The sequence below is a fragment of the Protopterus annectens genome, chromosome 5.part0 (genome assembly GCF_019279795.1).
Source record: "Protopterus annectens isolate FY-2018-M chromosome 5.part0, PAN1.0, whole genome shotgun sequence".
NCBI classification, from domain to species: Eukaryota; Metazoa; Chordata; order Ceratodontiformes; family Protopteridae; genus Protopterus; species Protopterus annectens.
The window spans coordinates 391337064-391350136 of record NC_056735.1 but is presented as its reverse complement, the minus strand read 5'-3'; the positions used below and the strand labels follow the sequence as shown (position 1 = coordinate 391350136).

At 36.5% G+C, this 13073-nt stretch overlaps 1 protein-coding gene across 3 annotated transcripts in view; it reads right to left on the bottom strand.

The window, feature by feature from the left end:
• The window catches only part of DCAF6 (DDB1 and CUL4 associated factor 6), a 2031218-nt gene that overhangs the window by 1231084 nt on the left and 787061 nt on the right, over positions 1 to 13073 (bottom strand). For all 3 annotated transcript variants that reach the window (XM_044072358.1, XM_044072359.1, XM_044072360.1), the window contains exon 6: positions 11958 to 12093. In XM_044072358.1, the coding sequence (XP_043928293.1) occupies positions 11958 to 12093 (136 nt within the window). The remainder of the gene's footprint in view (positions 1 to 11957; positions 12094 to 13073) is intronic.

Here is a 13073-nt window from a genome sequence, read left to right as displayed (position 1 = left end):
ATCAGAAGAATCAGAAAAATCAGAATCCTGGTCAGAAGATTCATAAACAAATTCAGTCCTAGGTCTCTTAGAAGGGGGTGGTTGGCTTCACCTGATTAGAGTTATAAGATCTTCAGCCATTCTTATCATTTTAGGCATAGAGGCCTGTGCATGCGGCCTGGGTGTCAGTTTCTTAGGCATGGTTCAAGATTTAGGCCTTAAAGAAGAAGGAGACGTTTGTTTAATATGCAAGTTCGTAGGCCTGAATACACCCTCAGAAGCCGGTGCCTGCACAGCGGCTCCGGACCCATCCAAGGTAGAGACATCCGCAGGTTCCACAGATGAAGCATCTCGCGGCGTACCAGACTCCGAATGGGTTTCAGTAGAGACCTGGAAATCAGAAGTAACTGGTATCAGGGGCTGCGAAAACACCTCACTGAGTACTGGCGAACTGGTGACTGGCTTAGGAGAAGCATCGTCAGCAGCTTTGGACCTAGGCGGCCTGTCGCTGTCTTTATCTTTGTGCATTTTTGGAATTCTGGTAGTTGGATGGCTAACCGATGACATTTCTGGATAATTGAACCGAGAACCGAAATATTTAGAAGCGAAAATATACAGACGATGGATAGTGTGTGGATTAAATAAGGCACAAAACTGACAGCAAGGTACATCGTGGTCAGGGCCTAGGCAAGGAATACAGTACGAATGAAAATCTTTGTGAGGTATTTGCTTTCCACAAGAAATGCAATTATTAACTTTTACTGACATCGGTAAGGAGCAAGAAAACGTTTCCCCAACGGGGTACTTAGCTTTAGTTGAAGACTTTGGTTCTGAAACTCGAATGCGAAAATTTCAGGAGTCGGCCAACTGGCACTTGCAAACTGCTTCTGCTTCGGGCACCATGCGGCAAGAAAGACTGAATAAAATGGCATCGGCTGCATGTTTTATACCCCTGACAACCTGACGTCATGGAAGAGGAGACAGCAACCGATGCAGGACCCAAGACTTTGTTATTCAGGCCGACTGAGGGCAACCTGCTAGCAGATTACCCAAATGCAATGACTGCAACAGTGAAACACGAAGAACATCTACAAAGTCTAGGGAATGAGCATGTTGAAGCCAAACTGACTTCAGGAGCATAGGGATGGTGGACGCCATGAAACCCAGAGCTTTCAGAAACTCCCTGGCTGTAATGGAAGCCAAAGGAAGAACAGTTTTAAAGAAGGAGATGAGAGTCAAGGCCTTGGGAGGAGGCACTGCCTGAATCCTGCAGCCCAGAAAAATGTGGTACTGAGAAGAAGTCAGAGAAGACTTTTTTAAAGTTTATTGCAAACCCCAGCCTCTGAAGAAGAGAAGTGGCAAAATGGAGGTTTTGCGACAGGATTCCTAAAGTAGCAGGCCATTCAAGTATGGAAATACTTGGATCCCCTGAAGCCTGCAAAAAGCAATCACAGGAGCAAAGCATTCGCTGAATACCATTGGGGAAGTGGAAAGGCCAAGTGGCAAAGCAGAGAACTGAAAATGCCAGGAAGCAACAGAGAAATGCAAAAAAACTTCCTGAAAAGGGGATGTATCAGAATATGGAGAATACAAAATAGATGGTCAATATCTAAGGGATACTATTAGCCTATATGTATTAGATAGCATTTGTTTCCATAAAGACAGTAAGTTCCATAATGAATAGCACATATTCATGTGTTTATTGCTTACTTCAAAATCCCCTGTTATTGAAGTGCACAGTTCTCTAATTTGCCTTAGCATTATGATGTATCCTTCTGGAATGTTAAGGACATTCCTTGTGTCCTCTAAAGATTTTTTTCCTATGTCTGTAAATATCCCAAACACTGCATTTCTTAATGAGCGGATAACTGTCCAAGTTTATCATCTCATTATTTAAGCCAAGGTTTGGATTCAGATGTAATGGTTGTAACAGGATGCAAGTATTTGTTAAGTTTAGTGCTTCCATCATTTTTTGAAATCTAATTATTCTATATTTTAATGAGATATGAAATCTGCTATCCTTTAGACTTTCCTGATTTATAAATGGAAAGGCTTTGGGAATGATTTTACTGTTTTTAACATAGTCATACCATAATTTAATCCATATGGATACCATTCTTTCCCCTTGGGATTATAATCAGCAATTTGAATGATCCTGATTGACCATATTATATCACATTACAAATTAAAGTCTGGTAGTCCCAGTCCTCTCTTTTCCTTCGGATGCATTAACTTCTAAGACCTGATTCTGACAGACTTAAGGTAGCAGATAAACTTAGCTAAAGCTACATTTAATTTCTTAAATAACTTTTTCTGAACTATTAAATTAGTTGTACTAAGGTGAAATAAGCTTGGGAGAATATTCATTTTTATAACTGCTGCTTTTGAAAGAAAGGATAGCTGCATTTTCCCCATCTCTGGATATCATGTTCAATGTCTGCCCATATCTTTAGTAAATTATTCTGCTGAATAGTTTTGGGTTATGTTCAAAGGACATCCCTAGGTATTTTAGGGAGTATTTTAATTTTATTTCTGAATCAGGAAAATATGACTCAGTGTGACCTAATGGACTGAGAGGGCAAATTAGGGATTTTGTGGGATTAATTTCATAGTTTGAAACTTTTGAGAAGCTGTTAACTGAGTCTAGGATTTTGCTCAAGTTATTGTTAGGGAGTGTGAAATATAAGTTTAAATCATCAGCAAAGGCTGTTAGTGGAATTTTATTATTAAAAATTTCTGGAATATGATGGTACATGTTTTGGGTGAAAATAGAGGTTCTACATACAGGTTAAAGAGGTACAGAGATAGCAGACATCCTTGTCTGGTCCCATTGAGAATTTTTATTTGATTTGAGTTTGTTTTATTAAAGTATAGAATTGTGTAAGTGCTCTCATATAAAAGTTTTATTATACTTGTAAATTCCTGTGGTATACCAACATAGGGCAAGTATACTGAATAAAAAGTTTATGTTTACTTTGGCAAAGGCTTTATATGCATCTAAAGCAAGGCCATAGATAGGGTTTTTATTTTGTTTAGATAGCAAGATCATTGTACCTAAGGTTAGTGTGTTATCACGTCTGCCTACCATTCATGAATCCCGACCAGGTGATATTAAGTTTGGTAATACTTTTTTCAGTCTGTCTGCAAGCAATGCAGCTAGAATTTTGATGTCTAGACATATGAAAGAAATTGGTCTGTAGATTCTTGAATTTCTGTTATCAGATTTTCTTTTAGGTATAAAGATTTTCTATGAATTACTTAAATATAGATCTGCAATGCCTTATTCTCTTATACAGCTATATATTTTCAGTATAAGTTTTGATTTTTTTTTTTGTCCAAAGGATTTATAAAATAAAGCAATATATAACCATCAGATCCAGGAGCTTTACTTGCTTTCAGACTATTTATTACTGAAAGGATTTCTTGTTACATGAAAGGTGCCTTAAGTAGATCATTATGTGTTTGATTTATTTTTGGTAAGTTTAGATTCTTTAGAAAAGTATCTCTCTCTAATTCCATAGTTTTAAGCTTTTTTGGACCATAAAGTTTTGTATATAAATCTTAAAAAGTTTTGATAACTTCCTGATTAGTATTATATGTGTTACCATGGCATTCAATTTCTGTTATCGTAGGGGCACTACTGTTAACATTTATTATCCTCACCAGTAGTCTTAAGGGTGTCTGTGCCCACTCTGAGTACCTTGCAAAGGTTTTCATTACTGTGAAAGATAATTGCTCTCTATATATTATATACAATTATTTTTGTAAGTTATTCATCTGTTCTTCCAGTACTGAGGTTGTGTTTTTTTTTGGATTGATTCTTCTAATTCAATTATTTTTTTCCTTTCATTTTGTTGTCTCTTTCTCTTTATACATTTTTATAGTATGCAGCTTTTTTAATCAAAATTCCCCTAATCGTTGCTTTACTTGCTGGCCATTGAATATCATAAGGAATATCTGTCAGTGTTAAGTCATGATTGAGTTTGTCTAATATTTTGATAACTTCCTGTATTATATCCTTTTTCTGTAGTATGTTTGGATTTAGGGACCAGTTTATACTCCTTATTTTCAGTATTGGATCACTAGACCATGTTATTTTAATTGTAATCTCTGAGTGGTCTGAAAAAAAAACTAAGTTCTCTACAATAGTTTATTTCTGCCTTTAGGAATATTTTTGATATCAGACAAGTCTAATCTAAGCCATGATTTATAAAAAGGTAGCAGTATGTGAGTTTTACTGCAGATGGATTACTGCTAATCTGTCTTGATATCATTTATTGCTATGGAGTTCTGCTTTTACTTGTTCAATGTTTTACAGGGTCAATTACTGCATTCCAGTCACCTCCTACTATATAGTAGTCATTTGGAAATACAGTTAGGATGTTAAAAATTTCCATGACAAAATCTTGTTATTTCACACATGGACTATACATGCTCAAGAAAAGAAGTGGTCTCTGTAGACTAGAGCTTTTAATTGAAAAATGGCACCATCTCCCATTTATATCCAAGCCATGATGCATAACTGTTTCTTTGAATAAGTTTTTAAACTGCAACCCCCTTACTGTTCGTTTCATTAGGTGACAATATTATTATATTTATCCTTTTTTTCTCCCTATCTTTCACCAAATCTTCCTTGAATACGTGTGTTTCTTGTATAAATATAACATTTGCATCAGATTTAAAAGCTAAGTGCATAAATAATTTCTTTTTCTTTTTATCTTGTATCCCTTTCTCATTCTATGAGTCAATTATCCACATACCTTTTTCTGTTTTTCCCTTAATGTTAATTTGATTTGTTGTCTTGTCCTTGTGATCATATGAATATTTTTTTATAGTGGAAACATGTATTACTCCATTCGTGTAGTACTTAACTCTTCCAGCTCTATCACTGTGGCTACCCACAAAACTACTATGTCCGGAAGAGGCAAACAGATTACAACCAAGAGATATGCTTCTTTTTTTTTGCAAGCTAGAATTCGACATTTTATGATACCTCTATTTAATATTTTTTTTCAAAACCTTTATACTACAAAAAACAATAACAAGGTACACTAAGATTAGCATATCCTACCAGACTCATCGTTCCTGACCCACGACTCTGTATTTAAAAGTATTGTCCAGATTATATAACCTTCATTTTAAATTGTACTTAACTTCGATTGACCTTATTTAATAGTTTATCCTGTTTTTTTTTTACTTTTGTATTTCTTCATTTTTCTCCAAGTTAAATGTTTGCAATATACTGTTACTTGACTTGCATTTTCCATGTGATTTAGTACACCAAGAAACAGTAGTCACAATAATGCCAACCCATATTTCCCATTTAAGATAGTTAATATATACACAATGTTGATTTTTGAAAGCTTTAAATGATTCGCAGCAGAATGTTTTTGGTTTGATAGTATTCAATCCAGCAATAAGGTGTTTTTTTCTGGATCTAATCTTGGAAGGCTCAGCGAAGAGCGGTATTGGGACTAGGGTGCATAGGAAATTTAGTAATGATCTGCATTTTTTTACATGGCAGAGGTTGCCACCCACCCCATTTAATGTGTTACCCTATGGTGAATTGTTGCATATTAGTAGGCTTTACAATGTTCCTAAAGAATTACAATTGGAATTGTTTAAAATGTGTGGGATGTTCAGTCTGAGGGGGTGTGATCTGCATATTATAGATAGTACTACGTCTAGGCTAATGTTCGAAGGTCAGAGTGTAATGAAGCCCCACAACCCACGAGTGGAGCGGATTGTTGTTGGGGGCAATATGGTCCCTGCAAATAGGCTTTATTTTGTAACTATGTACACTGTATTTACTGAAAGGTTGTGGAAGTTATTAGGTTTTATTGGGGGGTTTTATCCAGATACAAGGATTTGAAAATTTTGCCTAATAAGCTTAATTTTTCTTATAAAAAGGGTCATAGTATAAAAGGTATGATTGTACATAGTCATTATACAGCCCCTAGTATGAAGATGGTGAGAAAACTTAGAAGGATGGGGAATTTCCCACGTGGTAACTGTTCAGTTTGTAAGCATGTGCTTCGCTGCTTTGATAGAATAAATAATGTTAAGTTTGCACCTAAAGCTATTTTTAATTGTACTACTGAGGGCATTATATATGCCTTGAGGTGCTCCTGTGGTCTATTCTATTATAGGAGAAAGTAAGAGATCTTTTAAGGTAAGAATACAGGAGCACCTGAGAGATATTAGAAATAAAAAAAGCTGATCCCTTCAGCTTTGCACTTTTTAGTCCCATCACGGGGGGGGGGGGGGTAAATAGTTGTTTGGAAGGGACTATTTTAGAAAAAATTAAGATTTTGGATGTTGGACAACTAAAAAATAAGTTGCTTTGTAAAGAGACTTTTTATTTTGAAGTTTGACATGCTGACACCTGCTGGGTTGAACTCAGAATGCAATTGGACGTTGATTATTTAATATAATTAATGTTTTTATGTATTAACTGGTTTCAATTATTTAATGTGATTGAGTATTTAAATGTGTTTTGGGTGTGTTATTTTGTACTCTTGAAAGCCTTTGCGCCAAGGTGCTACAGATTTTTACTTTGTATTAAAGTTCGGGTTTTTATTGGTCGTTGTGATTTTAATATTTTTTTTATTAGCTTTTCTTACTTTGTTTTTTTCTTGATTCTTGAAAGGTACTTGGAAACAACAGGCATAAAACATGATCATTTTGCAAGATTTCAGTACTTTGCAGTTTCATGTTTCACCACTGACTGACCATTTGAGTACTGTAGGTGTCTAGGAACTGACCACATCAATCTGCTTTAAGATGTAACAAAAAGAGTAGTAATTGTATTGAGAGGCATTTCATAATAAAACACGGATATTTGTAGAGGTTTAACAATATTCAAGAAAGCATTAAAATCTTTTGTTTCCCAGTGCTGTAATAACATGAAATACAACATATCAAGACAGCTTTATTGCCTTTAAGGTTTGATGCATATCAAATAAATATTACTTCTTGACATTTAAATCTAACACAAGAAACAGCATGCAATTGGTTGGAACTACTTCTATCAACCAGCATAAGGAACATAACATAAGTAATTACTATTGCACTTTGTCATAAGAATGAATTATATCATACTTGCCTGAGTTATTGTCATGTTATCTGTCCTTTTGAGGTTATATGTCGCGATTCTGACTCCCTTATTTACTGGAGCTGCCAAGTATACAAAAATAGAACATTTTTTTAACTCATCAGTATTTTACAAATAGTAAGGAGGAAAGAGGCACTTGCTTTCAAGGGGAAGGGCCAGACTGTTTGACCGCAGCAGTTAGTGCTCTCCCCATCGCCTCGAAAGCTAGCTCCCCCAAAGAGGGAAGAGAGCTCGGAACCAAGAAAGACTGCCCCACTCCCTGCTCTGAAGAGGCAGCCCTCCAGACCGAAGCCAGAGCCAAGCTGATCCTTGCCAATGCTCCACACAAATATGAGTCGACTCTCATCCCCCCAGAGTTGACAGGACAGACTTGGCCTGACAGGTCTCCTAATCCGACTGGACCAAAGACCTCAGAGCAAGAACCAGCTCTGAAGATAGGGTTATCTCTGGAACCAATGTAGTCGGCGCTGGGCAACTTAGAGCTAAAAACTCTGAGGCTTCAGATGAAGACAGAGGAGGAAAAAAACAGAGGGGGTAATGGAAGGTTCAACTCCACACCCAAGGGGACCGGATTCAAAGAGGTACCTGACAATCCTCTTGCTTAGAGGATCTTATTCATCAGCCTCTCCACACCATCCTCAATTAAGCTCTTGGTGGAATGGATAGAAAGGGTGGACAGCAACTTTGTCTTTTCCAGAAAAGGTGAAGGCAGCCTCCCTGAAAAGGGGTCAATACAGGGGAGAATAAGAAGTTCTTAGAAGACTCAGTGGATGGTTCCTCAAATTGCTTACTTGGCACTTCAGTACTTGGCAATGAGGGAGATGTCTGTGCCAACAATTTTGATATTGAAGATTCCAAATGCTGCTGCACTGAAAAGCTAGGTGCTGAAGACTTTGTCTGTTGCATTAAACTCGGTTCCATAGGTCCCTTCAGGACTGAAGTTTTTGTAGTGGAGTTGGTCGCTTCCAAGGGTTCTAAAGGAACTGAAGACTTGCCCTTTTTAAGGACAGTGCTGACAGAGTAGAAGGCCCTGATAGGCTTCTCTTTTCTGATTTCTCCAATGTTTTGGAAGCAGTTGATGAGGAAGAAGGGGAAGACACATTGGTCTTGCTCCTGGTCTTCGCTGAACCAGACAAAGTCTTACTGAAGGCTGATGGAAGCATACCCTTCAAAATAAGTTTGTTTCTTCATTCTACTAGTGCCGTGTGACTGAAACTATGACGTATTGAGCAGTCCTCTTGACAATAAACAGGGCCCAGGCAAAAGAAACACAGTAAATGAGCATCTGATATAGGGATTTTTTGTCCACATTTCTTGAATCTTTTGAAGCCATATGGAGACTTTAGGTTATTAGCCATACTGAAGAGATTTCAAACTTTTTAACAGTGGTGAAAGCAGGCCTGCTATACGCATCCAACCACACACACACACACACACACACACACACACACACACACACACACACGCACACACATGCATGCACGAACACATATACACACACACACACACACACACACACACACACACACACACACACACACACACACACACGTAGAAAAGCCTCACAAACATCACTACTAAGAACAAGAAAAAAGGAGAGGACGAGATCAAACACTTAAGAGATAGGTGCATAGAGTTCTAAACTTAATGATTAGAAAAAGCAATGATATTAAAGAATGAAAGAATATAAGAATGTTTCAAAAAACACTTGGCTCAAGAGCAATGGCGAACACATCTGTCAGGAAAAGTGGCAAACAAGATTTGAGGTAACAGAGAGGAGCATTGTGGGTAAGGGTACAGGCTGAGAGTTTTTCGGTGTCATGAGATGTAATAATGGCAGAGTCAGTTCCGATGCTTGGAACCGGACCCATATGTCGAGGATAAAATGAAAATTGACAACATCAGATCCAACATTTTATAGTCACTAAAATTTCAGTCTGGGAAGGAGAGAGAATTGGTAACAGTAATAGCCTAACACAGTTCAAGTGTAGCTTACATATTTGTAATAGCAATAGCAAGAGAAGCATTGTAACATTCTTTTTCTGATGACTGATTTACAGTCTAAAACTACGTCCTATACAATTTACTGGAGTTTCAAGAGTTGTGGAGTATATATTTCAGCCATATTTAAAATCCCTTGTGACATAGTTGTATAACTTGCTTCTTAAACAAAAGCCATTGGTACTCCAGTTATTACAATCCTTGTTTTCTATAGGACTGTGACTTGTACCATGTTAAGCTTCTCATATATTTGGCAAGGGCATACTTTTGCCAACTATAAGAAAACTTGAATGATTCAGCTCTTACCCTGTTAATCTCTTCTATGTGACAAAATATGCTACATTACAGCTCCTTTATTAATTTGGAGTTTTGTAGCTCATACAGGAATGCACATTTTTTCCTTCCAAAATTTTGCTATACATTTTTTTTTAACCATCCGAGTGATTTTAACAGAATGCTTTGCTCTTTCAAAGTTCATGTTCCCTTACAGAAAAAAAAGCACATACATAATTTACCAGTCTGAAGAAGTAGTCTGTGCAGGTTTGAAACTCTGCAATTTGTCCATAACTGTTATGTTTTCATGAACAAGGAAAATTTCTCATTTGCAAGACTTCATACTTTATACTTCTCATCCAATTATTCTTTTCAGTCCTCTGGGTTTGATTATTGTTTTCTGAAACTCTGACTTCTGATCTTAACCAAAGTCAGTTGAAACAAGAAACATTACTTTTTCTTTTGCCATCAGGTTATTTAACCATGTATTTGACCTCTTTAGCTTCAAATAGTCCAGCTCGAAGGAGAAAGACGAGATTGGAATGTTACTTCTCAAAATGTCCACGTAGGCAACTGTTTTTTTTAATATTTAATGTAACGCACACTTCATCCCGTTTAAGGTTCCCCCTTCATTTTTGGGAATATAATGTCCCATCTATACTTTTGTTTCTTATTTATTTTAAATCTGTCCCTTTGCATCATTGCTTACCAATACTTCCTGTTTGCGTTTTTTTTCAGGTTATAACACCTGGCAGTTTGTTGAAGAATTTCATAAACAGTGCTTTTTTGGCCAATTCAATCATGTAGTTAACATCCTGATGATGAAGATTAATGTATTCAGATACCTCATCTGAAAGTAGATTTTTTTTTTTTTGCTATTAAATAAGCACAGAATGGAAATAGTTGTTGTCTTTGTTGTTTTATTTGGAAGGCTAGGTCCTGCGCAAACGATATTTTACTTTCATTCCATGAAACAGATTTTTTTTTTCTTTGTTGCTATTAGAATTTTAGAAACATCTTGATGATTAAACTTATTAAAAATTTGTTTTGGTTTATCCAAGTTTTGCATTTTGCGAAGAGCTTAGTGTGCTCTTTCGATCACAATCTCACCAGCTTTTGAATCATTCTCTAAAAGGCATCCCACAATTTGTTTTACTGTTATTAGTTGTAATTGTTTGTATTGTTCTAGGATAGCTCATATTAGTATACTGTTCTTTCGACTTCTTGCCTCCAAATCGGTGATTATCTGTTGCATCTCATGGATCTTCTTGGGATTTGTTTTGTTTACTGTTTGAATCTGGTCTATTTTTATTTCGTTTTTGGACACTTCAGCTTCCATTTTTTTTCTAGTTGGGAAGCTATTTTATTTGATTTAATGCGTTTCTGAACTCTAAAGGTTGGTCCAAAAAGTTTTGAATAGCTATTTGGAGACGTAGCAATGCAGTTTTTAGGTCATCTAGGTTGGATGTTTGCTCCACTTTAGATTTTGTAGAGAGTTTCAGGTTCTCCTGTTGTTTTGTAATTCTTTGATTTTTAATTATAGTTTCTTTTTCAGGTGTAACCACTTGCCAGTATTTTGGTTTTAACCATTTGTGCTTCCATTATTTCAGTTTTGCTCATCATTTTTCATCAGCTCGGCCTCTCCTTCTTTTTCCTTTTACTTCTATTCTACTGTAAAAGGCCATTATTACAAATCTATACTGGTGCGGTTTACTTGGAAGAACGTCTATTTAATATTTGTTTCACCGAAGGCATTGTTTTGATCACCCATGTGTTACTTACCAGACAGTCAGTTTTTGAACCTTATTTTTCATGGCTTTCGTTGGTTTCATTTGTTATTTTTTCACAGCCACATTGTTAAAGTGCTCACTGGAACGGTGTCATCATGGAACCCCTACACTTTTTGTTATTCTGTAAATGACCTACAATAAATATCTACTATTGTTGGTTAGCTCCGTAAAACTTTGCTGAGTCAGGGATTCTGTTTTATTTTATTTAGTGTTTAGTCTCACTGTGCTTTATGAATACCACATTTTGATAAAGCAGTGCATTTCTGTTGCTGTAAAATCAGCAGTTGCGTATTTAATTGAAAACAACAATAAATGCAAGATCTGTCACTGTACAGAACTTCTTTAATACACTTAAAGGCTGTGAACAAGCCAAAGCCTATCCTTAGTGCTCACTGGATACAACGCAAAGAAACCAATCCTGAAACAGGAAACCAGCCCATCACAGGATTCAAACATAGACTTTCATACAAAACATTTATTTACCTACTGGCAATTGGAAGGTAGGCTAGTACACCTACAGCACGTATTCAGGATGTGGGAGGAAACAAAATTGCCAAAATCCATGAGAACACAGGGAAGAGGCACAAAATTCACAAAGGAGGGGGTAATTAAACAGTGCTAAAATTGTCTTTCAACATACAAATGGCCAAAAAACGTTATGCGCCTCTCATTGTTTTCTTGGATAACAGCATATTACAGCTACACCCTGATCTGAAGGATTCGGAAACAGTAAGAAAACAGCCCTGTACCCACCTATGAACTAGTAACTACTTATGAACCAAACAGTTGTTATGCTTTACCTGTGGCTCTTGTGCCTAGCATTCGTCTGTCAAATATTCTCACAGAACTGTCTGAGCAGCCAACAGCAAGGTAATAGGGCACCAGAGGGCAGATTGCAACAGAGGTAGCAGCACGTCGGCAATTTATTAGAATATCCTGTAGAAGAAACAAGACAGATATCACAGTCACTTACACTTCCAAAAGAGTTTAAAAAGAAACAATAAAGCACTGTGATTGAAGTTAAGTGTATTCAACTGCTAGTGTCAGAAAACTTTAATAAACGTTTCACAGAGACATCTTCTCAAACTTACAAAGTCATGACATCTAGCTACTAAGTATTTTTGGGTCTATATCACATAATCGAAGTTTGACAACTTTGAACACCATATGGCTGAACCCATATGTTCGACGATGTAAAACTTTGAATACGAAAAAATAAACAAATAAATAAAAAACTTACCTGACGAGTAAAAGCAGGGAGGCAAGCCCCCATGTACCCCCCACATCCCCCGCTGAGATCGCACTACAGTGTAGTAAAGGGGAATCTTCCCTTTCCACACTGTACTGCATTGAAGTGCGGTCTCGGAGTTGGTATACTGAAAGAGCGGAGGTGGGAGGTGGGGGCTTGCCCCCCTGCGTAAAGCTGTTAGATAAGTTTTTTATTATTATTTTTTTTAACGTATTAGAAGTTTTACAACTTCGAACATATCGTTTTGACCATATGGTGTTCGAAGTTGTATAACTTTGATTATGTGATACAGACCCAGTATTTTTCTATTCCATTATTAACTGTGCTACACTTTCCAGTCTATATATATATATATATATATATATATATATATATATATATATATATATATATATATAAAACAGAGTACTATGCTGCATTGTAAATTATCAAGAATGCTGCAGTAGATCTTTTAAGCTACTGGGAAAATAACCACCATTACTACAAGCAGAAGAACTGTTTTGGATCTTACAACTGTATTTAAAAAAATGTCATCAGTAACATCGGGTACTAGGACAGTGGAACACACTTAGAAATGTATTATTTTCAGGAATCTTCCTTGACTTCCTATCAGGATAATCCTCCCCTTAACAAAACTCTGGTTCGCATGAGTGATAAAAAAAATGGA